This window comes from Oncorhynchus masou, chromosome 3, assembly GCF_036934945.1.
Source record: "Oncorhynchus masou masou isolate Uvic2021 chromosome 3, UVic_Omas_1.1, whole genome shotgun sequence".
Taxonomy (NCBI): domain Eukaryota; kingdom Metazoa; phylum Chordata; class Actinopteri; order Salmoniformes; family Salmonidae; genus Oncorhynchus; species Oncorhynchus masou.
This window is the reverse complement of record NC_088214.1, coordinates 9,871,871-9,898,313: the sequence shown is the minus strand read 5'-3', so window position 1 is coordinate 9,898,313 and position 26,443 is coordinate 9,871,871. Positions and strand designations below refer to the sequence as shown.

The following is a 26,443-nucleotide window of genomic DNA, read 5'->3' as shown; positions in this document are numbered from 1 at the left end:
AAATGTAAATATTTTGGTGAAATCGACTGAATGTAACAGAACAGCTCTTATGACTCTTATGTCTACTTGGTTGTGTAAAACGTGTTTACATTCATATCTAAACAGCTCGCCCATAAACAAACAGAATCACACAGCGTGTGAACGATGAGTCAGCTAACTGTATTCACTATGGACATTTTTTTTAGGTTGTTATACGCATGACAGAATTGCATAATGTCTGCCAATGAAAAGCATCTGGGAGAGTAGAATAAGCCAATGAAAAGCATTGGGAGGGTAGAATAAGCCAATGAAAAGCATCGGGAGGGTAGAATAAGCCAATGAAAAGCATTGGGAGGGTAGAATAAGCCAATGAAAAGCATCGGGAGGGTAGAATAAGAAAGGATAAAGAACAAGCTGCTACAATAACACTAGAAATGAGTCCCAAAATGGCACCCTGAACCCTATGCAGTGCACTACTTTTGACCAGGGCCCAGTAGTGCACTATATCGAGAGTAGGGTACCATTTTGGACCCCTCCTAGGATGGGTTGGGGAGAGATAAAGGGGAGATGGGGGGGGGGGATAGATGGAAGCTGCCCCTAGGTAGGGGGACACCTCCCTTTTGGCAGTGGAACACTCTTAGCACTCAACGACGCCGAGGGTGAGGGTGTACACAATGCTGTTGTCGGAGAAGAAGGCCGTTTCTGTGTTTGGGATGAGATGAAGGCATTCTAGTGGGCAGCCAGGTCACAGTGTTGGAGGGAGCTAAACCTCAGATGGAGAAAGTTGACGGGCGTCTCAGTCTCTCTCCACTTTAATCCACTGGGCTTGGGTCTCAGGCCTCTGGTAGAATACACAGAAAGAAGGGATACACTAGATCATTTAGAGTGAATATATATATATCTGAGTCCCAAATGGCACCCTATTCCCTATCAAGTGCACTACATTAGAGTTTCCCTTTAAAATTAGTACTCGAAATAAGTAATAGGGTTCCATTTTGGATGTAGACTATATCATGTGACAGTCCTCATAACATGTCCAAAATGTATTTCACACACATAAAAAATGTCTTCAAAATTAATGAAAATAAGGTAATATCAGTCATGTGTGTGGTGGTAGATTTGAATTGTAGGTCAAATAGCCTCCTCTTGTGGGAAGAGTCCATAATAACAGCCCCAATTCACTGCTTGAAATACATGCACCATAAATTATAACTCATTATAGTCACAACCAACAATGTTTGTGTAGTCACAGTTGGCAGTGAAAAAAGTATCACAAATGTACAACAAACAAAACATGAAACTATTCATTCCTGGTGAAACACTCTCATATTCAGAATAAACATGTAACACAGCTCGACAGAAAAAAAAACTTGAATAAAATGAACAAAAAACAAATGCATCAAGTAGCTACCCGAGACAGATGACACCTCCTCATCTTGCAACACTGTATCTTCAGAGGCCTCTCGATCGTCCTCTAGCTTGACCTCTCTATCGTCCACTGTGTCACTCTGGGAGGGAGCAGGGAGGACAGCGTTCTCTTCCACTTGTTCAACGCCACGGCTGGCCTCCCCCTCCGCCTCCCCGTCCACCTCCCCAGAGTCTGTGCTCCTGATGCTGAGTCTCATGCGGGACACTGAGTCCACCACCTTCATCCGAGCCAGGCGCTCTATCGCCACCTGGTGGCTGGGCGAGGCAGCTAGCTTGTCCTGCAGGGCCTCTATGTGCTGTGAGGCACCTCTGCCCCTCCTCTCTCCCTCCAGACTGTGAGACAGCTTCTGGTCGGGGTTCATGGGGACCGAAAGTGGTAGTCTGTCTGGCGGAAACTCCAGCATACCTGGAGTTTCTCGACCCAGTTGGGTCCATTTGGCACTCCTGATGCGCTCTGGCGTATCCTGTGGCGGCTCATTTCCTTGTAACTCCTGTCCACTGTCAGGCACCATAGACGCTGTGGACCGCAGTTCCCCAGACTCTGTATCTCTCACATGTGTTTGTAATGTCTGTTCGTTTGCATTGCTTCTTTCTGGATCTTCTCCAGCAGTGGGTTCACTCTCTCTTAATTCAATCTCATCTGTTTCTGGCTCTCTAGCCCTCCGCTCCCCTGTAACTAGGGACTCTGCAGGCACATCAATCCCTAATATCCTGGCTGCCCTCTCCTCTATGGATTCGTTCTCTGGGATTCCCTCGGCACATTTCACTTCGTATAGATTGTTGAGATCCTTGGTTGCTTGGTTTTGATTGGTCTTCTCAGCAGCAGCGCACCCACCCACATTCTTATCATCTGTGAGTGACAGCTGCTCCCTCCAATCTTGACACAGAGTCTGAGCCTCTGAACGATTCGAGCAAGAGACGGGGGATAACTTTGTGTCTACTTCGTCCTCAGCTGGTTCTTCATATGTTTCAGCTCCTTGTGGACTACTGTCACCGACGATCGTGGCGCTACTTTGATCAGACAAGTCTGGGCTTGACTCCTCATGGAGCGGAGACATTGGGCTTGGTCTGGACATCTGGCTCTCACTCTCTTTTTTACAAATGGGGCATTCCTCTTCAGAGTCTAGACTGGCGCCCCCTGGAGGCACTGCATTCCCTCTACCACCACCAAGTTTAGATTTGGCCGTCAAAGTTTTGTTAACTTCTGGGTCTCGGGTCTTTTGTAAAGACTGACATATGTCCTCATAATCAGGGGGACTCGTAAGTGTGGAGGCGTCCTGCATCGGCTGCCTATCTGCCCAGGGGACTTCTGCTGCCGTGTGCGTTGTTGGCGTCGTTGGGCTTAAGTCTCTGATCTCGCTGGGATCACTAGGAGAGTCAATAAAGTCACTAGGGCCGGTAAAGTCACAAGGCGGTGGTGTCTCTGAAGGTGAAGAGAGGTCGAGCTTCACTGACCTGCCACTGCAGCTACTTCTCCTCTGTGACAAATTCGAAACAACCCTGTATTCTCTGAATCCTGTAGGATCGCGTGGCGGGACAGGGAGCTCCTCTCTTAGCTGCTTGCTGAATGTCACTGACTTTCTTTCAGCGGGTCTTGAGAAGGCGCTCTTGACCTCCCTGTACTCTGGATCGACGGACACAGTCCAGCTCTCGATACTGCGCCTAAGGCTGCTGGGTTTGCTTAGCCCCGCCTCCCCCGCTAGCCTTATCTTGATCCGCTCAGGGATCTGCACAGCGCCGCCATTGTTGGGAACGTTATTGCTGGCAGTGCCTAGCTCTAAGATGTCTTTGTATGCCTCGTTGAGGTCCTCGATGCACTGGTCAACACTGGGCCTCTTGCTGCTCTGCTGCTGTGGTTGTTGCTGTTGATCCTGGAGCTCTTTGTTGATAGTCTCTAGCTCCTCAATGGCGTCCCATGGCCGTCTGCTGACGGGCTTCAGCAGGAACTGCCCGAAGCCCTCCTGCCCACTGCAGGTCGCTGCTGGTTTGGCCTCCATCGTGTTTCCTGAGGGTGGTGGTGGTGGTGGCGCTGCTGCTGGCGGCTGAGCTGTGCTCTTGTTCAGCTGGCTGGAGATTGAGAAAGTGGCCGTCCTGGAAAAGGCGCTGTTGCTGGATGGTTTCAGGCTCTTCACCCCTTTTATGGGATAGCTGAATGCAGTGCTGCCCACACTGCTAGGGTCTGGGGTGACGCCTGGGTCGGGGGAACCTGGGGCAGGGACTTGAGGGTCTTGTGCTTCCTTGTTTTCAGGACCTGGAGGAGGAGGAGGGGGAGGCTGACGCTTTCTGGCCTCTGGGCTAGTTTGAGTCTCCTGGTCACGGTACTGGTTCCCAGGCCAGGATCCCGAGAGTTTCAGCTCCTTGTGATGGTTTATTTTGGGGGGTTTAATGGGAAGTTTTCTCACTATTTTGCTGCTTGATCTGCTGCTTGCTATGCTACCGGTTAGTGCTTGCAGCTCAGCCTCTGCTGAAGATGTGCTTTGGAGACTTTGGTTTGTTAAGTGGCCAGTTTTGTTCTCGCTCGGACTGTCCACTGGGCTTGGTGGCCGGACTGGGCTTGGCGGCTTCTCATCATTGTTGTTTTGATCATGGGACGTACTGCCCGGCGTTGGGGGGATGGGAACAGACACCAAACAGAATATTGTTTCGCTAAGTTTCTTTTTTACGCTCTTTTTCTCTACTTTCTCTGCTTTCTCTGAGGAGTCAGGCTTTCTTGGTTTTTCTTTCTCTGAGGAGTCAGGCTCTTTCTTTTTCACTTGAGTCACAGTTTCTGACACACCTTGGTCCACAAGCCTGATCTGCTGAGGGGGCGGTCTAACCTGAAAAGCAGTTGGATAGTTACCACAGCTCTGGTCAGGAGCTACACTGTCTACACTTCCTTTGTTTATTAAACCCCTGTGGCACCATCTAGTACTACTACCATCGTTGTCATTGACAGATGTCTTGCGGCTGTCGGTATTGAGAGATAGCCCATGTGGGGGGGAAAAGGCACTATCATGTGTGGATTGTCCTAAAACCTTAGCGCAGGGAATCTCTTTGTTGATGTTTCGGATAAGCTTGTCCGAGTCAGTGAGAGAATTTCCGCCAGGCCCTCCTGAGATGTGTCTCACTCGCGGATCATCAAAGGGTAAATAGTGAACATGCCCCAGATGTTCCTCGGTGTATCCAGGGTTAAGATTTGGGTTAGGGTTAACCTGTTTCCTGTAGGGTATACCTCGATCCCCATAGTGTTCCAGCCACGACCCTCCTGTCTGTCTGGAAAACCACCTTCCCGTCTCTGAGCTCACAGGCATCTGCATCTGTATCTGCATCTCCCCCCTCCACTTATAGTTCACCACTTCATTGCGGTTGATTGGGCCTCCCCTGATTGGGGGAGGGGCTCTCTTATAAGACGGGGGCGGGATGTAACCGGGGGGCTCCATGCCAAAGATTGCGGAGTGTTGTGCGAAATAGTCTTGTCTCTGCAGTTCTCCACCCCTTGGGTGATAGACAGGCCTGTTGTCCTTCTGTTGTTTGGACCCAGTTTGCTCATCTACTACAGCTACAGAAAGCATCTCCTGGCTACCCCTAGTCTGCTGGTGTATCTCGTACGATGGAGGCTTGACAGGCCTGCTGAACCTGGGCTTTGGTAAAAGTGCAACATGACCGCCGCTTTGCCAACTGTTTCTGGCCCACCGGTCCCGGCCAACTGCGGCGCTGTGGTAATACCGACTATAAGGCCCGGAAAAGACGGTGCTGTTCACTCTCTGTCTATCAACCTGGCCCGGTCGAAGCTGGACACTGACCAAGCTGGACTGTGTGTCTGTGTGTTCAGTAGTTCCATCCGGTGACAGCACTCTGGGGAGGGACTGGGACTTCCCTCTGGTTCTGGGAAGGATAAAACCTGCGCTCTCTGGAGTCCTCAGGCGGTGCTGCTGGTCCTGAGCCCACCTCTCGCCCTCCCCATCTGACAGCTGCCTCCCCAGACCCACCGCAGGCTTCCACTCCTCTGTGCCCAGGCTCTGGCACTTTCGCTCCCCAGTCACCCCAGTCACCCCAGTCACCCCAGTCAACCCAGTCACCCCAGTCACCCCAGTCAAAACCCTCAGCTGTCCAGGAGCCGCGTCAGCTTCCCTAAGCCAGGAGATGGGGGTGTCATCCCATAGCTGCTTCTGTTGCTGCTTCTCCCTCTCCCCCCTGTGGTCCTCTGCTATCAGGGCCTGTGGCCTCCATGCCACCTCAGAGGCCTTCAGAAAGCTAGCGGACGCTCTCAGCTCCCGGCCATCGGCGTAATCCAGAAGGACACTGAAGTCCTGGCCTCTCCTCCTCCAATAGGAGACATCCCTCTCATCCAACTGCTCTCTTCTCTCGATCTGCTCAGAATAGGTTAAGCTGGGAGCGTCATAGAACCTGGAAAGACAACAAAGCACAATTGGTTGGTTGGTGATCATCATATAATGAAAATAGAAAAGAAAAAGAAGAAAGAGAAAGAAAGAACCATGAAGTGTTAAGGTACTGCAGTTATAATACTGTACCTTCATTAATATGAAAAATGTTATATTTGAACCCATGTCTTACATAGGAAAATCTACAAATATTATAAACAGTGAACATGTTGGTTGTAATACAAACAACCTGGATATAGGATAAACTTGGTTTTTGCACATAACACCAAAAATAACAAAACTCTTGAAGCATTTCCGTTCGTAAATTTATAAGCTTGTAATACCAACATAATTCAGTTAACCTCCCTTAGATTTGTAATGATAAAGTCTGCTGACCTTTTCATGACCTGCCAGTCTATAGTTGCATCCCAATTGGCACCCTATAGTTGCATCCCAATTGGTACCCTATAGTTGCATCCCAATTGGCACCTTACTCCCTCTGTAGTGCAGTAGGCCCTGGTCAAAGATAGTGCACTATATAGGTAGTATGGAGACAAATGGAAGACATTCTAAAACGGAGTCTCAGATGCAACATCTGACGCCCACAAAACAAGATCAAACAACAACAAAAAATCATGAATGAGCTTTATCTGGAATGCTCTCTTATGGAACCATACCAGCGTTCCATACTCTACCTGTGATGACACAATGCTGACCAGCCTGCCATGGTTTTATACGATCTGAGAGATATTGATAACTGTGACATTTTAAATGCTGGTATGTCTGGCTAGCCTCCAAGCTGATGTTTTGGCTTTGGGAGTGAAGAAGAGGGTTACATCCCAAATGGCATCCTGTTCCTTATATAGTCCACTACATAGGGAATAAGGTGCGATTTGGGACGTAGCCTAGGAATCGATATCTCCATCTCCAATCCAAGAGGGCGGAGTCAGGCAACACACATATATCTGACGGAAGTGCTTGAGTCAGCGGCTCCCAACTCCCTTGAAGATGCCGTGAAATTGTGCGGCTGCTGCAATATGATCTGCATATTAGAACACACGCTGACCTTAATTCAGAAAGCTGGGCGTTCGTTCCCTATATAGTGCCCTACTTTTCACCGGGGTCCATAGGGCTCTCTGGTCAAAAGTAGTGCACTATGCAGGGAATAGGGTGCCATTTGAAGTGCTTTGAAAGGCTGTTCATGACACACATCAACACCATCATCCCAGACACCCCGGAACCACACTCAATTTCCATACCGCCCCAACAGATCCACAGATGACGCAATCTCAATTGCACTTCACACTGCCCTCTTCCACATGGACAAGAGGAAAATAACTACGTGAGAAGGCTGTTCATTGACTAAAGCTCAGCGTTCAACACCATAGCCCCCTCCAAGCTCATCACTAAGCTTTGGGAAACCTGGGACTGAACACTTCCCTCTGCAACTGAATCCTAGACTTCCTGACGGGCCGGCCCCAGGTGATGAGGGTAGGCAACAACACTATATATACACATCATATACACACTGACCCTCAACACGGGAGCCCCTCAGGGATGTGTGCTTAGTCCCCTTCTGTGTTCCCTGTTCACCCCCGATTGATGATCGTAGACTATAGGAGAAAGATCGGAGAACACACCCCCATCCACATCGACAGGGCTGTTGTGGAGCGGGTCGAGAGCTTCAAGTTCTTTGGCGTCCACATCGCTAAGGACTTAACCTGGTCCACATACACCCTCAAAGTCGTGAAGAGGGTACAGCAGTGCCTCTTACCCTCAAGAGGCTGAAAAGATTTTGCATGAGCCCTCAGATCCTCAAAAGGTTTTACAGCTGCACCATCGAGAGCATCTTGACTGGCTGGATCACCGCTTTGTATGGCAATTGCATCGTCCTTGACCGCAAAGCTCTACAGAGGGTGGTGCGGACAGCCCAATACATCACTGGGGCCGAACTCCCTGCCATCCAAGACCTCTATACCGGCGGTGTCAGAGGAAGGCCCAAAAATTCCCAAAGACTCTAACCACCCAAGCCATAGACTGCTCACTCTGTTATCATCCAGCAAACGGCATCAGAGTATCACTCTCAGACCAACAGACTCCTTCTACCCCCAGGCCATAAGCCATAGTCAGACTGCTAAATAGTAAATTAATGGTACCCAAACTATCTGCACTGACCCTACGCACACTCACTATACATATACATCATATACACACTCACTAGACTATATATATACACACTATATACATACTCACTAGATTATATATACACACCATGTACACACTCACTAGACTATATATACACACTATATATATACTCACTAGACTATATATACACACTATATACATACCCACTAGACTATATATACACACTGTACTGTATACACACTCACTAGACTATATACACACACCATATACACACTCACTAGACTTATATATACACACTATATACATACTCACTAGACTATATATACACACTATATATACACTCACTAGACTATATATACACACTATATACACACTCACTAGACTATATATACACATCATATACACACTCACTAGAATATATATCCACACCATATACAGTTGAAGTCGGAGGTTTACATACACCTTGGCCAAATACATTGGACCTCGGTTTTTCACAATTCCTGACATTTAATCTTAGTAAAAATTAAAAAAAAAAAAAAAAAGCTTCCCACAATAAGTTAGGTGAATTTTGGCCCATTCCTCCTGACAGAGCTGGTGTAACTGAGTCAGGTTTTTAGGGCCCCTTGCTCGCACACGCTTTTTCAGTTCTGTCCACACATTTTCTATAGGATTGTGGTCAGTGCTTTGTGATGGCCACTCCAATACCTTGACTTTGTTGTCCTTAAGCCATTTTGCTACAACTTTAGAAGTATGTTTGGGGTCATTGTCCATTTAGACCCATTTGCAACCAAGCTTTAACTTCCTGATTGATGTCTTGATGTTGCTTCAATATATCCACATAATTTCCCTTCTTCATGATGCCATCTATTTTGTGAAGTGCACCAGTCCCTCCTGCAGCAAGGCACCCCCACAACATGATGCTGCCACCTGTGCTTCACGGTTGGTTCTTCGACTTGCACGCCTCACCCTTTTTCCTCCAAACATAATGATGGTAATTATGGCCAAACAGTTCTATTTTTGTTTCATCAGACCAGAGGATATTTCTCCAAAAAGTATGATCTTTGTCCCCATGTGTAGTTGCAAACCGTAGTCTGGCTTTTTTATGGCAGTTTTGGAGCAGTGGCTTCATCCTTGCTGAGCGGCCTTTCAGGTTGTGGCGATATCGGACTTGTTTTACTGTGAATATAGTTACATTTGTACCTGTTTCTTCCAGCATCTTCACAAGGTCCTTTGCTGTTGTTCTGGGATTGATTTGCACTTTTCATACCAAAGTACATTCATCTCTAGGAGACAGAACGCGTCTCCTTCCTGAGCGGTATGACTGCTGTGTGGTCCCATGGTGTTTATACTTGCGTACTATTGTTTGTACAGATGAACGTGGTACCTTCAGGCGTTTGGAAATTGCTCCCTAGGATGAACCAGACTTGTGGAGGTCTACATTTTTTTCTGAGGTCTTGACTGATTTCTTTTGATTTTCCCTCGATGTCAAGCAAAGAGGCACTGAGTTTGAAGGTAGGCCTTGAAATACATCCACAGGTACACCTCCAATTGACTCAAATTATGTCAATTAGCATATCAGAAGCTTCTAAAGCCATGACATAATTTTCTGGAATTTTCCAAGCTGTTTAAAGGCACAGTCAACTTAGTGTATGTAAACTTCTGACCCACTGGAATTGTGATACAGTGAATGATAAGTGAAATAATCTGTCTGTAAACAATTGTTGGAAAAATTATTTGTGTCATGCACAAAGTAGATGTCCTAACCGACTTGCCAAAACTATAGTTTGTTAACAAGAAATTTGCAGAGTGGTTGAAAAACAGGTTTTAATGACTCCAACTTAAGTGTTTGTAAACGTCTGACTTCAACTGTATCTACCTCAAATACCTTATTATTATCTATCTTTACCCTGCCTTCATGTACATATCTACCTCAAATACCTCGTACCTCTGCACATTGATCTGGTACTGGTACTCCCTGTATATAGCTCCACATTGATCTGGTACTGGTACTTGCTGTACATACAGTGGGGCAAAAAAGTATTTAGTCAGCTACCAATTGTGCAAGTTCTCCCACTTAAAAAGATGAGAGAGGCCTGTAATTTTCATCATAGGTACACTTCAACTCTGAAAAAAATCCAGAAAATCACATTGTAGGATTTTTAATGAATTTATTTGCAAATTATGGTAGAAAATAAGTATTTGGTCACCTACAAACAAGCAAGGTTTCTGGCTCTCACAGACCTGTAACCTCTTCTTTAAGAGGCTCCTCTGTTCTCCACTCGTTACCTGTATCAATGGCACCTGTTTGAACTTGTTATCAGTACAAAAGACACCTGTCCACAACCTCAAACAGTCACACTCCAAACTCCACTATGGCCAAGACCAAAGAGCTGTCAAAGGACACCAGAAACAAAATTGTAGACCTGCACCAGGCTGGGAAGACTGAATCTGCAATAGGTAAGCAGCTTGGTTTGAAGAAATCAACTGTGGGAGCAATTATTAGGAAATGGAAGACATACAAGACCACTGATAATCTCCCTCGATCTGGGGCTTCACGCAAGATCTCACCCCGTGGGGTCAAAATGATCACAAGAACGGTGAGCAAAAATCCCAGAACCACACAGGGGGACCTAGTGAATGACCTGCAGAGAGCTGGGACCAAAGTAATAAAGCCTACCATCAGTAACACACTACGCCGCCAGGCACTCAAATCCTGCAGTGCCAGACGTGTCCCCCTGCTTAAGCCAGTACATGTTCAGGCCCATCTGAAGTTTGCTTGAGAGCATTTGAATGATCCAGAAGAAGATTGGGAGAATGTCATATGGTCAGATGAAACCAAAATAGAACTTTTTGGTAAAAACTCAACTCGTCATGTTTGGAGGACAAAGAATGCTGAGTTGCATCCAAAGAACACCATACCTACTGTGAAGTATGGGGGTGGAAACATCATGCTTTGGGGCTGTTTTTCTGCAAAGGGACCAGGACGACTGATCAGTGTAAAGGAAAGAATGAATGGGGCCATGTATCGTGAGATTTTGAGTGAAAACCTCCTTCCATCAGCAAGGGCATTGAAGATGAAACGTGGCTGGGTCTTTCAGCATGACAATGATCCCAAACACACCGCCCGGGCAACGAAAGAGTGGCTTCCTAAGAAGCATTTCAAGGTCCTGGAGTGGCCTAGCCAGTCTCCAGATCTCAACCCCATAGAAAATCTTTGGAGGGAGTTGAAAGTCCGTGTTGCCCAGCTACAGCCCCAAAACATCACTGCTCTAGAGGAGATCTGCATGGAGGAATGGGCAAAAAATACCAGCAACAGTGTGTGAAAACCTTGTGAAGACTTACAGAAAATGTTTGACCTCTGTCATTGCCAAACAAAGGGTATATAACAAAGTATTGAGATAAACTTTTGTTATTGGCCAAATACTTATTTTCCATCATAATTTGCAAATAAATTCATTAAAAATCCTACAATGTGATTTTCTGGATTTTTTCTCTCATTTTGTCTGTCATAGTTGAAGTGTACCTATGATGAAAATTACAGGCCTCTCTCATCTTTTTAAGTGGGAGAACTTGCACAATTGGTGGCTGACGAAATACTTTTTTGCCCCACTGTAGCTCCACAATGATCTGGTACTGGTACTTCCTGTATATAGCTCCACATTGATCTGGTACTGGTACTTCCTGTATATCGCTCCACATTGATCTGGTACTGGTACTTCCTGTATATAGCTCCATTCTTGTGTATTGTATTTTATTCCTCTTGGGTTAGTTACTATTTTATTTTGTACTATTAATTTTAAACTCTGCATCGTTGGGAAAGGTTTGTAAGCAAACATTTCCCTGTTAAATCTACACCTGTTGTATTTGGCACATGCCATAAATACAATTGGATTTGATTTGATCCATTTGGAACGCAGCCCTGGTAAGATGCACTGCCTGCCTGCCTGCCTGTCTGCCTGCTATCTTCCTGCCTGCCTGCCTATCTGCCTGCCTGCCTGTCTGCCTGCCTGCCTGCCTGCCTGTCTGCCTGCCTGCCTGCCTGCCTGCCTGCCTGTCTGCCTGCCTGCCTGCCTGCCTGCCTGCCTGTCTGTCTGCCTGCCTGCCTGCCTGTCTGCCTGCCTGCCTGTGTGCCTGCCTGCCTGCCTGTCTGTCTGGCTGTCTGCCTGCCTGCCTGCCTGCCTGTCTGTCTGTCTGTCTGTCTGTCTGCCTGTCTGTCTGTCTGTCTGCCTGTCTGTCTGCCTGTCTGCCTGCCTGTCTGCCTGCCTGCCGCTGAGCAGAAAAACGTAACTTTCCTTGTATATAAAGTGCCAGTTCCATGATCACGTGATGTCAACACAAACAAGGTACCGCTGGCCCCCAGACATCTTCTTCACCAGGAGTTTGGTGTGTTGTCCTCAGGACAATGTTACCGGGCAGGCACCAGGGCCCAAAATAAATAAAGCCAAACAAGCCTTTGTCCCAGCGGCGGTAAGGCTCCTGAATGTTTAAAACCACATGCAGCTGGTGGAGTTCTGTCACACATGCAGCTGGTGGAGTTCTGTCACACATGCAGCTGGTGGAGTTCTGTCACACATGCAGCTGGTGGAGTTCTGTCACACATGCAGCTGGTGGAGTTCTGTCACACATGCAGCTGGTGGAGTTCTGTCACACATGCAGCTGGTGGAGTTCTGTCACACATGCAGCTGGTGGAGTTCTGTCACACATGCAGCTGGTGGAGTTCTGTCACACATGCAGCTAACACAGACATATGGAAATGGCTGCTCTACCCAAAATTGCAACCAATTAATTGCAGCATTACCACAAAAATGGAATAGAAGGGGAAAAAAGTAAGGAACTTGTATGTCGGCCCTGTATTAAAGAACATAAATGGTTAAAGAAAAGTGTGATAAATAAAAACATATACCAATTTCTTTTAAGGACCAAAAACCTGACAGCTGTGTCATATAAATGGTCAAATAGTTGTGAAGAGATTTGCGATGTTCCCATTCCATGGCACATGGTTTATGAATTGATACAAAACAACGGCAGATGCAAAACTCTAAACTTCACATTTTTCAATTTAAATTACTATACAAAATTCTTGCACCTAATAGAATGTTATATATATGGAGGATACAACCTTCCCAGCTCTGCAGATTCTGCTGTGAGGAGTCAATAGATCATTTATTTTGTATATGTAGCCCGTTTTTGGTCACAGGTCCAGGAATGGCTGAAGAATTGCAACATTTACCTGGAACTAATCCTGCAGACAGCAATACTGGGTGATTTGAAAAGTCATAGTCAATCAATCAATAATATAATTATTATTTTAGCAAAAAATGTTTATTTTTAATTTACAATCCGTAGAAGCTATGAGAATAGAAAGGTTCAATTAATTTGTGAAGCATCACAGCACAGTTGAACAATATATGGCAAATAGAAATCCAAAATGGATGATGTTGAGAGATAGATGGGAGAGGTTGAATGGAGCTGAAGGGTGGGACTAATAACAAGATAAACAATGTAAAACATACAGAGTCTGTCAAATGTATACAGGTTCAGAACTGTTGTGAAATAGCACAGTTACAAATAGAAATCAAACTGGATGGACATCAGAACTTGAGGAAGGACTAAAAACAAAAACAAAAATAACTACTGTAAAATAGACTGTGTGTGTAAAATGTGTATAAGATGTATATACTGAAGGTTAAAGCCAAAGTGTTTATTAGTTTACTCCAACTGGGGGATCGGCGGTAGGGTTTGTGGGGAATAATAATAAAGGTATATTCTTTAAAACAGTAAAGAAAGTATGTCTATATAGGTATGTGTATGTATATATGTGTATATGTAGGCATGCGTGTATGGATATTTATATTTACCAAAAAAGATATATGGGGGATTGGAAATGATGCAGACAATTACATTGATGGAACCAATATTCTTTCCGCAATATTAAGCTGATCCACCCCTATAAAAAATGTATTAATTTAATTTAATTTTAAATATTTAAAAAAAAACACAAGCAGCACCAGTGGGCTGGCCTACAGTTGACATAGTAGATGACAGATTGTGCTGATGTGTATATAGTGTACAGTTGACATTGTAGATGACAGATTGTGCTGATGTGTATAGTGTATATAGTGTACAGATGGACATAGCAGATGACAGATTGTGCTGATGTGTATATAGTGTACAGATGGACATTGTAGATGACAGATTGTGCTGATGTGTATAGTGTATATAGTGTACAGATGGACATAGCAGATGACAGATTGTGCTGATGTGTATATAGTGTACAGATGGACATTGTAGATGACAGATTGTGCTGATGTGTATAGTGTATATAGTGTACAGATGGACATTGTAGATGACAGATTGTGCTGATGTGTATATAGTGTACAGATGGACATTGTAGATGACAGATTGTGCTGATGTGTATAGTGTATATAGTGTACAGATGGACATAGTAGATGACAGATTGTGCTGATGTGTATAGTGTATATAGTGTACAGATGGACATAGTAGATGACAGATTGTGCTGATGTGTATAGTGTATATAGTGTACAGATGGACATAGTAGATGACAGATTGTGCTGATGTGTATAGTGTATATAGTGTACAGATGGACATAGTAGATGACAGATTGTGCTGATGACTATAGTGTACAGATGGACATAGTAGATGACAGATTGTGCTGATGTGTATAGTGTATATAGTGTACAGATGGTCATTGATTGCTTATGAACTTTTGTTTCTACCTGTAGTTATTGTCTGTATGTGTCCTTGTCTATGTTTCGGCACAGAATTGACCCCACGAGGATAATAAAGACATGATCTCATTATCAGGGACAGACAACTCCTGAGTCTTATTTCTCAGTCATTTAATCCAATGCTACAAGGATCCCAAAATAGGATTTAATTTAATTGTGTAAAAAAATATAATCAAATAAAAAAAGAGTGTCCCTTCAGGCTGAGTGATGTACCTGATTATCGTAACATGGTCAGCCACATTCACACATGCTCTCAGCCCCATGGTCAGCGGGCTGAGCCCCATGGTCAGCCACATTCACACATGCTCTCAGTCCCATGGTCAGCCACATTCACACATGCTCTCAGTCCCATGGTCAGCCACATTCACACATGCTCTCAGTCCCATGGTCAGCCACATTCACACATGCTCTCAGTCCCATGGTCAGCCACATTCACACATGCTCTCAGTCCCATGGTCAGCCACATTCACACATGGCTCAGTCCCATGGTCAGCCACATTCACACATGCTCTCAGTCCCATGGTCAGCCACATTCACACATGCTCTCAGTCCCATGGTCAGCCACATTCACACATGCTCTCAGTCCCATGGTCAGCCACATTCACACATGCTCTCAGTCCCATGGTCAGCCACATTCACACATGCTCTCAGTCCCATGGTCAGCCACATTCACACATGCTCTCAGTCCCATGGTCAGCCACATTCACACATGCTCTCAGTCCCATGGTCAGCCACATTCACACATGCTCTCAGTCCCATGGACAGCAGGCTGAGCCCCATGGTCAGCCACATTCACACATGCTCTCAGTCCCATGGACAGCAGGCTGAGCCCCATGGTCAGCCACATTCACACATGCTCTCAGTCCCATGGACAGCAGGCTGAGCCCCATGGTCAGCCACATTCACACATGCTCTCAGTCCCATGGTCAGCCACATTCACACATGCTCTCAGTCCCATGGTCAGCCACATTCACACATGCTCTCAGTCCCATGGTCAGCCACATTCACACATGCTCTCAGTCCCATGGTCAGCCACATTCACACATGCTCTCAGTCCCATGGTCAGCCACATTCACACATGCTCTCAGTCCCATGGTCAGCCACATTCACACATGCTCTCAGTCCCATGGTCAGCCACATTCACACATGCTCTCAGTCCCATGGTCAGCCACATTCACACATGCTCTCAGTCCCATGGTCAGCCACATTCACACATGCTCTCAGTCCCATGGACAGCAGGCTGAGCCCCATGGTCAGCCACATTCACACATGCTCTCAGTCCCATGGACAGCAGGCTGAGCCCCATGGTCAGCCACATTCACACATGCAGTCCCATCAGTCCCATGGTCAGCCACATTCACACATGCTCTCAGTCCCATGGTCAGCCACATTCACACATGCTCTCAGTCCCATGGTCAGCCACATTCACACATGCTCTCAGTCCCATGGTCAGCCACATTCACACATGCTCTCAGTCCCATGGTCAGCCACATTCACACATGCTCTCAGTCCCATGGTCAGCCACATTCACACATGCTCTCAGTCCCATGGTCAGCCACATTCACACATGCTCTCAGTCCCATGGTCAGCAGCCACATTCACACATGCTCTCAGTCCCATGGTCAGACAGCATGGCTCAGTCCCATGGTCAGCCACATTCACACATGCTCTCAGTCCCATGGACACACATGGCTGAGCCCCATGGACAGCCACATTCACACATGCTCTCAGTCCCATGGTCAGCCACATTCACACATGCTCTCAGTCCCATGGTCAGCCACATTCACACATGGCTCAGTCCCATGGTCAGCCACATTCACACATGCTCTCAGTCCCATGGACAGCAGGCTGAGCCCCATGGTCAGCCACATTCACACATGCTCTCAGTCCCATGGTCAGCCAGTCCCACAGCATGCTCTCAGTCCCATGGTCAGCCACATTCACACATGCTCTCAGTCCCATGGTCAGCCACATTCACACATGCTCTCAGTCCCATGGTCAGCCACATTCACACATGCTCTCAGTCCCATGGTCAGCCACATTCACACATGCTCTCAGTCCCATGGTCAGCCACATTCACACATGCTCTCAGTCCCATGGACAGCAGGCTGAGCCCCATGGTCAGCCACATTCACACATGCTCTCAGTCCCATGGTCAGCCACATTCACACATGCTCTCAGTCCCATGGTCAGCCACATTCACACATGCTCTCAGTCCCATGGTCAGCCACATTCACACATGCTCTCAGTCCCATGGTCAGCCACATTCACACATGGCTCAGTCCCATGGTCAGCCACATTCACACATGCTCTCAGTCCCATGGTCAGCCATGCTCTCAGTCCCTCAGCCACACACATGCTCTCAGTCCCATGGTCAGCCACATTCACACATGCTCTCAGTCCCATCAGTCCCATGGTCAGCCACATTCACACATGCTCTCAGTCCCATGGTCAGCCACATTCACACATGCATCTCAGTCCCATGGACAGCCACATTCACACATGCTCTCAGTCCCATGGTCAGCCACATTCACACATGCTCTCAGTCCCATGGTCAGCCACATTCACACATGGCTCAGTCCCATGGTCAGCCACATTCACACATGCTCTCAGTCCCATCAGTCCCATGGTCAGCCACATTCACACATGCTCTCAGTCCCATGGACAGCAGGCTGAGCCCCATGGTCAGCCACATTCACACATGCTCTCAGTCCCATGGTCAGCCACATTCACACATGCTCTCAGTCCCATGGTCAGCCACATTCACACATGCTCTCAGTCCCATGGTCAGCCACATTCACACATGCTCTCAGTCCCATGGTCAGCCACATTCACACATGGCTCAGTCCCATGGTCAGCCACATTCACACATGCTCTCAGTCCCATGGACAGCAGTGAGCCCCATGGTCAGCCACATTCATGCTCTCAGTCCCATCAGCTCTCAGTCCCATGGTCAGCCACACACAGTCCCAGGCTCAGTCCCATGGTCAGCCACATTCACACATGCTCTCAGTCCCATGGACAGCCACATTCACACATGCTCTCCCAGCCCCATGGTCAGCCACATTCACACATGCTCTCAGTCCCATGGTCAGCCCCATGGTCAGCCACATTCATGCTCACATGTCAGCCTCAGTCCCATGGTCAGTCCCATGGACACATGGCTCAGTCCCATGGTCAGCCACATTCACACATGCTCTCAGTCCCATGGACAGCAGGCTGAGCCCCATGGTCAGCCACATTCACACATGCTCTCAGTCCCATGGACAGCAGGCTGAGCCCCATGGTCAGCCACATTCCCATGCTCTCAGTCCCATGGACAGCATGCTCTCAGTCCCATGGTCAGCCACATTCACACATGCTCTCAGTCCCATGGTCAGCCACATTCACACATGCTCTCAGTCCCATGGACAGCCACATTCACACATGCTCTCAGTCCCATGGTCAGCCACATTCACACATGCTCTCAGTCCCATGGTCAGCCACATTCACACATGGCTCAGTCCCATGGTCAGCCACATTCACACATGCTCTCAGTCCCATGGACAGCTCCCATGGTCAGCCACATTCACACATGCTCTCAGTCCCATGGTCAGCCACATTCACACATGCTCTCAGTCCCATGGTCAGCCACATTCACACATGCTCTCAGTCCCAGTCCCATCACACATGTCAGTCCACATGGACACAGGCTCAGCCCCATGGTCAGCCACATTCACACATGCTCTCAGTCCCATGGACAGCAGGCTGAGCCCCATGGTCAGCCACATTCACACATGCTCTCAGTCCCATGGTCAGCCACACACACATGCTCTCAGTCCCATGGTCAGCCACATTCACACATGCTCTCAGTCCCATGGACAGCAGGCAGCCCCATGGTCAGCCACATTCCCATGCTCTCAGTCCCATGGACAGCAGGCTGAGCCCCATGGTCAGCCACATTCACACATGCTCTCAGTCCCATGGTCAGCCACATTCACACATGCTCTCAGTCCCATGGTCAGCCACATTCACACATGCTCTCAGTCCCATGGTCAGCCACATTCACACAGGCTGAGCCCCATGGTCAGCCACATTCACACATGCTCTCAGTCCCATGGTCAGCCACATTCACACATGCTCTCAGTCCCATGGTCAGCCACATTCACACATGCTCTCAGTCCCATGGACAGCCACATTCACACATGCTCTCTCCCATGGTCAGCCACATTCACACAGCCCCATGGTCAGCCACATTCACACATGCTCTCAGTCCCATGGACAGCAGGCTGAGCCCCATGGTCAGCCACATTCACACATGCTCTCAGTCCCATGGACAGCAGGCTGAGCCCCATGGACAGCCACATTCACACATGCTCTCAGTCCCATGGTCAGCCACATTCACACATGGCTCAGTCCCATGGTCAGCCACATTCACACATGCTCTCAGTCCCATCAGCTCAGTCCCATGGTCAGCCACATTCACACATGCTCTCAGTCCCATGGACAGCAGGCTCAGTCCCATGGTCAGCCACATTCACACATGCTCTCAGTCCCATGGACAGCAGGCTGAGCCCCATGGTCAGCCACATTCACACATGCTCTCAGTCCCATGGTCAGATTCAGCAGGCTGAGCCCCATGGTCAGCCACATTCACACATGCTCTCAGTCCCATGGTCAGCAGCCACATTCACACATGCTCTCAGTCCCATGGTCAGCCACATTCACACATGCTCATGCTCCCAGTCCCATGGACAGCAGGCTGAGCCCCATGGTCAGCCACATTCACACATGCTCTCAGTCCCATGGTCAGCCACATTCACACATGCTCTCAGTCCCATGGTCAGCCACATTCACACATGCTCTCAGTCCCATGGTCAGCCACATTCACACATGCTCTCAGTCCCATGGTCAGCCACATTCACACATGCTCTCAGTCCCATGGACAGCCACATTCACACATGCTCTCAGTCCCATGGTCAGCCACATTCACACATGCTCTCAGTCCCATGGTCAGCCACATTCACACATGCTCTCAGTCCCATGGTCAGCCACATTCACACATGCTCTCAGTCCCATGGTCAGCCACATTCACACATGCTCTCAGTCCCATGGTCAGCCACATTCACACATGCTCTCAGTCCCATGGTCAGCCACATTCACACATGCTCTCAGTCCCATGGTCAGCCACATTCACACATGCTCTCAGTCCCATGGTCAGCCACATTCACACATGCTCTCAGTCCCATGGTCAGCCACATTCACACATGCTCTCAGTCCCATGGTCAGCCACATTCACACATGCTCTCAGTCCCATGCTCTCAGTCCCATGGTCAGCCACATTCACACATGCTCTCAGTCCCATGGACAGCATGCTCTCAGTCCCATGGTCAGCCACATTCACACATGCTCTCAGTCCCATGGTCAGCCACATTCAGGCATGCTCTCAGTCCCATGGTCAGCCACATTCACACATGCTCTCAGTCCCATGGTCAGACAGCATGGCTCAGTCCCATGGTCAGCCACATTCACACATGCTCTCAGTCCCATGGACAGCACATGCTCTCAGTCCCATGGTCAGCCACATTCACACATGCTCTCAGTCCCATGGACAGCAGGCTGAGCCCCATGGTCAGCCACATTCACACATGCTCTCAGTCCCATGGACAGCAGGCTGAGCCCCATGGTCAGCCACATTCACACATGCTCTCAGTCCCATGGACAGCAGGCTGAGCCCCATGGTCAGCCACATTCACACATGCTCTCAGTCCCATGGACAGCAGGCTGAGCCCCATGGTCAGCCACATTCACACATGCTCTCAGTCCCATGGACAGCAGGCTGAGCCCCATGGTCAGCCACATTCACACATGCTCTCAGTCCCATGGATTCAGCAGGCTCAGCCCCATGGTCAGCCACATTCACACATGCTCTCAGTCCCATGGACAGCATGGCTCAGTCCCATGGTCAGCCACATTCACACATGCTCTCAGTCCCATGGACAGCAGGCTGAGCCCCATGGTCAGCCACATTCACACATGCTCTCAGTCCCATGGACAGCAGGCTGAGCCCCATGGTCAGCCACATTCACACATGCTCTCAGTCCCATGGACAGCAGGCTGAGCCCCATGGTCAGCCACATTCACACATGCTCTCAGTCCCATGGACAGCAGGCTGAGCCCCATGGTCAGCCACATTCACACATGCTCTCAGTCCCATGGACAGCAGGCAGCCCCATGGTCAGTCCCACATTCACACATGCTCTCAGTCCCATGGACAGCAGGCTGAGCCCCATGGTCAGCCACATTCACACATGCTCTCAGTCCCATGGTCAGCCACATTCACACATGCTCTCAGTCCCATGGACAGCGGGCTCAGTCCCATGGTCAGCCACATTCACACATGCTCTCAGTCCCATGGACAGCAGGCTGAGCCCCATGGTCAGCCACATTCACACATGCTCTCAGTCCCATGGACAGCAGGCTGAGCCCCATGGTCAGCCACATTCACACATGCTCTCAGTCCCATGGACAGCAGGCTGAGCCCCATGGTCAGCCACATTCACACATGCTCTCAGTCCCATGGTCAGCCACATTCACACATGCTCTCAGTCCCATGGTCAGCCACATTCACACATGCTCTCAGTCCCATGGTCAGCCACATTCACATGCTCTCAGTCCCGGGTCAGTCCCATGGTCAGCCATGGTCAGCCACATTCACACATGCTCTCAGTCCCATGGACAGCAGGCTGAGCCCCATGGTCAGCCACATTCACACATGCTCTCAGTCCCATGGACAGCGGGCTGAGCCCCATGGTCAGCCACATTCACACATGCTCTCAGTCCCATGGACAGCGGGCTGAGCCCCATGGTCAGCCACATTCACACATGCTCTCAGTCCCATGGACAGCAGGCTGAGCCCCATGGTCAGCCACATTCACATGCTCTCAGTCCCATGGACAGCATGGCTCAGCCCCATGGTCAGCCACATTCACACATGCTCTCAGTCCCATGGACAGCGGGCTGAGCCCCATGGTCAGCCACATTCACACATGCTCTCAGTCCCATGGACAGCAGGCTGAGCCCCATGGTCAGCCACATTCACACATGCTCTCAGTCCCATGGACAGCAGGCTGAGCCCCATGGTCAGCCACATTCACACATGCTCTCAGTCCCATGGACAGCAGGCTCAGCCCCATGGTCAGCCACATTCACACATGCTCTCAGTCCCATGGACAGCACATGGCTCAGTCCCATGGTCAGACAGCATGGGCTCAGTCCCATGGACAGCCACATTCACACATGCTCTCAGTCCCATGGTCAGCCACATTCACACATGCTCTCAGTCCCATGGACATTCACACATGGCTCAGCCCCATGGTCAGCCACATTCACACATGCTCTCAGTCCCATGGACAGCGGGCTGAGCCCCATGGTCAGCCACATTCACACATGCTCTCAGTCCCATGGACAGCAGGCTGAGCCCCATGGACAGCCACATTCACACATGCTCTCAGTCCCATGGACAGCCACATTCACACATGCTCTCAGTCCCATGGACAGCCACATTCACACATGCTCTCAGTCCCATGGACAGCGGGCTCAGTCCCATGGACAGCGGGCTCAGTCCCATGGACAGCGGGCTCAGTCCCATGGTCAGCCACATTCACACATGCTCTCAGTCCCATGGACAGCAGGCTGAGCCCCATGGTCAGCCACATTCACACATGCTCTCAGTCCCATGGACAGCGGGCTGAGCCCCATGGTCAGCCACATTCACACATGCTCTCAGTCCCATGGACAGCGGGCTGAGCCCCATGGTCAGCCACATTCACACATGCTCTCAGTCCCATGGACAGCAGGCTGAGCCCCATGGTCAGCCACATTCACACATGCTCTCAGTCCCATGGACAGCAGGCTGAGCCCCATGGTCAGCCACATTCACACATGCTCTCCGTCCCATGGACAGCGGGCTGAGCCCCATGGTCAGCCACATTCACACATGCTCTCAGTCCCATGGACAGCAGGCTGAGCCCCATGGTCAGCCACATTCACACATGCTCTCAGTCCCATGGACAGCGGGCTCCGTCCCATGGACAGCCACATTCACACATGCTCTCAGTCCCATGGACAGCGGGCTGAGCCCCATGGTCAGCCACATTCACACATGCTCTCCGTCCCATGGACAGCAGGCTGAGCCCCATGGTCAGCCACATTCACACATGCTCTCAGTCCCATGGACAGCAGGCTGAGCCCCATGGTCAGCCACATTCACACATGCTCTCCGTCCCATGGACAGCGGGCTCAGCCACATTCACACAGCCCCATGGTCAGCCACATTCACACATGCTCTCAGTCCCATGGACAGCAGGCTGAGTCCCATGGTCAGCCACATTCACACATGCTCTCAGTCCCATGGACAGCGGGCTCCGTCCCATGGACAGCCACATTCACACATGCTCTCAGTCCCATGGACAGCGGGCTGAGCCCCATGGTCAGCCACATTCACACATGCTCTCAGTCCCATGGACAGCAGGCTGAGCCCCATGGTCAGCCACATTCACACATGCTCTCAGTCCCATGGACAGCGGGCTGAGCCCCATGGACAGCGGGCTCAGTCCCATGAACAGCGGGCTCAGTCCCATGGACAGCGGGCTCAGTCCCATGGACAGCGGGCTCAGTCCCATGGACAGCGGGCTCAGTCCCATGGACAGCGGGCTCAGTCCCATGGACAGCGGGCTCAGTCCCATGGACAGCGGGCTGAGTGGCTGGGCCTGTTGTTATGAAGTAAAGTGTTGCTTCCCAAATTGCACCCTGGCTATTTAGGTTAGACCTCAACAGTAGACAGAGTAGAGGGATACTGTTCACCCACGGTGATAATAGCAAATTCACTTGTTTCTGGATGTAACTCAGACAATCATATGTCTATGGAAAAAAATAAAACAAACCCTAAAGTAATGATCACAGTTATCTGGCAATGCGTTATTTCAGTGAATGATCTAAACTGGCAATATACAGTCACATCCTGATCAACTTCACCTCCTTTTGCTTGTCTCCACCCCCCTCCATCTTCCCCATTATATCCCCTGTGTATTTATACCTGTGTTCTCTGTTTGTCTGTTGCCAGTTCATCCTGTTTGTCAAGTCAACCCGGGGTTGTGTGTCTCAGCTCCTGCTTTTCCCAGTCTCGCTTTTTCTCGCCCTCCTGGTTTTGACTCTGAGCCCGCCTGCCTGACCACTCTGCCTGACCCTGACTCTGAGCCCGCCTGCCTGACCACTCTGCCTGACCCTGGCCCTGAGCCTGCCTACCGACCTGTACCTTTGCCCCATCTCTGGATTTACTGACCTCTGCCTGCCTCTTGCCAGACCTATTGCCGGACCATGTAAACAGCAGCACGGGACGCTGGGTAGAGAAGCTTACTGTACGTGATGCCTTGAGAGCGTAACCAACCACCACACTGTAAACAGCTCAGGCGCCCTGTACTGCACACACACCCTGCAGAGTGAGGATGTATGGGTATGTGCACACTTGTCCAGAGGAATCCTCACTCTGCGGAGTGTGTGCCCCATGGTGCAGTGACACAGGCTGAGCCCCATGGTGCAGTGCACAGAGCCTGAGCTGTTTACACTAATGTCTGTGTTGATAATACATATTACACACTGGATGGTAGTGTATAAACTGAATGCGTCTCAAATGGCATCCTATTCCCTATTTAGTGCACTACTTTTGACCAGGGCCCATAGGGCTGCAGGCTGTGTACCTATCTGTGTGTTGGTAGAGATGCTTGTGGTGGAGGGGTGGACTGACCCAATGGAAAGACGAGTGCCCTCTTTAAACATGGGTTCACATCGCAATGTAAACAAGCCAACAGTGCAGAATGGCGGCAGCTGTACATTATACCTCATATCACGGCATAAAGCACCCTATTCCCTATATAGTGCACTACTTTTGACTAAGGACCATAGGGAATGTAGAGAATAGGGTGCCATTTGGAGCACAGACCTCATATTCGATCATATCACAGTGGTGCAGAAGCCTCGGTGTTCGTTCTACAGCCCTGGAAGGAAGGAAATGAGGAGACAGAAGAAAACTGACCCTGACTCTGAGCCCGCCTGCCTGACCAATCTGCCTGACCCTGACCCTGAGCCCGCCTGCCTGACCACTCCCTGGAGCCCGCCTGACCAATCTGCCTGACCAATCTGCCTGACCCTGAGCCTGCGCAGTGCAGACGGAGTGGCTCGGCTTTACATGCAGCGCCGAAGGGCCCGGAGAGAAAGGAAAAGGGAGGGAAGGTATGGAGGGGGGGGGTCTCAAAAGAGAGAGATAAGGGGGGGGGGTCTCAAAAGAGAGAGAGATAAGGGGGGTCTCAAAGAGAGAGAGATAAGGGGGGTCTCAAAGAGAGAGAGATAAGGGGGGGTCTCAAAATAGAGAGAGATGTACGGGGGGGGTCTCAAAGAGAGAGATAAGGGGGGTCTCAAAGAGAGAGAGATAAGGGGGGGTCTCACAAAGTCCAGAGAGAGATACTCTGCGGAGTGGGGGGGTCTCAAAGAGAGAGAGATATGGGGGTCTCATATTAAAAGAGAGAGAGATAAGGGGGGGGTGTCTCAAAGAGAGAGAGATAAGGGGGGGGTCTCAAAGAGAGAGAGATATGGACTGACCCAATGGGGGGTCTCAAAAAGAGAGAGATAATGGGGGGTCTCAAAATAGAGAGAGATAAGGGGGGTCTCAAAAAGAGAGAGATAAGGGGGTGTCTCTGGAAGGAAGGAAATGAGGAAAGAGAGAGAGATAAGGGGGGGTCTCAAAATAGAAGAGATAAGGGGGGTCTCAAAGAGAGAGCGATAAGGGGGGTCTCAAAAGAGAGAGAGATAAGGGGGGTTCTCAAAAGAGAGAGAGATAAGGGGGGTCTCAAAAAAGAGAGAGATAAGGGGGACTCAAAAGAGAGAGAGATAAGGGGGGGGTCTCAAAAAGAGAGAGAGATAAGGGGGGGTCTCAAAAGAGAGAGAGATAAGGGGGGACTCAAAAGAGAGAGAGATAAGGGGGGTCTCAAAAGAGAGAGAGATAAGGGGGGGGGTCTCAAAAAGAGAGAGATAAGGAGGGGGTCTCAAAGAGAGAAAGGGGGGGGAGAGAGAGATAAGGGGGGTCTCAAAAGAGAGAGATAGGGGGGTCTCAAAAGAGAGAGAGATGAGGGGGTCTCAAAAGAGAGAGAGATAAGGGGGGTCTCAAAGAGAGAGAGATAAGGGGGGGGGTCTCAAAAGAGAGAGAGATAAGGGGGGGGGTCTCAAAAGAGAGAGAGATAAGGGGGGGGGCTCACCCGCTATCCGTGGCGAGAGAATCTCCCAGGGGCTGTGCTAGGCTGTCACCTAGGTTACCGCTGCCAGCTTCTTTTCTCCTTTGGTTCCTTTCCCCGCCGCTCTCATTGTCCCCGCTGCCGGGGTAGACCTTCGCCAGTAGTGCCTGCCTGCTGCTGCTCCTGAAGACACAGGCCCCCCTGTCTGCTGCCTGTTCATACCCGTTCAGTGAGCCAACACGACCAGGCCTCTGGTTCTCTGCCGCTGGGATTTCACGGTGGCAGTCGGTCGTGGCGGCGACGTGGTGCTGTTTCTCGCAAGGTGCGGAGGCGGATGAAGTTGAAGAGGGGCAGGGGACGCTTGTCTTGGGCAATTTGTATCCGTGAGAAATGAGGAGGTCGTCCACGCTGTACATGGTGCTGTGTGTCTCTCTGTCTGGCTTGGCAGCAGGAGGGCGAAGGGGTTTCTGCTGTTCTTATGCTCAGTGCTGCTGGTGGGAGCTGGAGCAGAGCTGTT

At 49.6% G+C, this 26,443-nt stretch overlaps 1 protein-coding gene across 1 annotated transcript; it reads right to left on the bottom strand.

The window, feature by feature from the left end:
* Positions 1 to 323: 323 nt before the first annotated feature.
* LOC135507663 (junctional cadherin 5-associated protein-like) lies at positions 324 to 26,443 on the bottom strand. The gene is made up of 4 exons (XM_064927258.1): positions 25,951 to 26,443; positions 1,948 to 5,793; positions 1,391 to 1,905; positions 324 to 820 (listed from the first exon to the last, which is right to left on the bottom strand). Exons 1-4 carry the CDS (start codon positions 26,340 to 26,342, stop codon positions 813 to 815), a joined length of 4,761 nt encoding a protein of 1,586 aa, XP_064783330.1. The 5' UTR covers positions 26,343 to 26,443; the 3' UTR covers positions 324 to 812.

Coding starts and splice junctions, on each gene's coding strand:
- LOC135507663 (XM_064927258.1), bottom strand. CDS start 26,342: ATGTACAGCGTGGACGACCTCCTCATTTCTCACGGATACAAATTGCCC. Junction 5,794..25,950: donor TCTCTCGCCACGGATAGCGG/GTGAGCCCCCCC, acceptor TTGTCTTTCCAG/GTTCTATGACGCTCCCAGCT. Junction 1,906..1,947: donor ACACATGTGAGAGATACAGA/GTCTGGGGAACT, acceptor GGTGCCTGACAG/TGGACAGGAGTTACAAGGAA.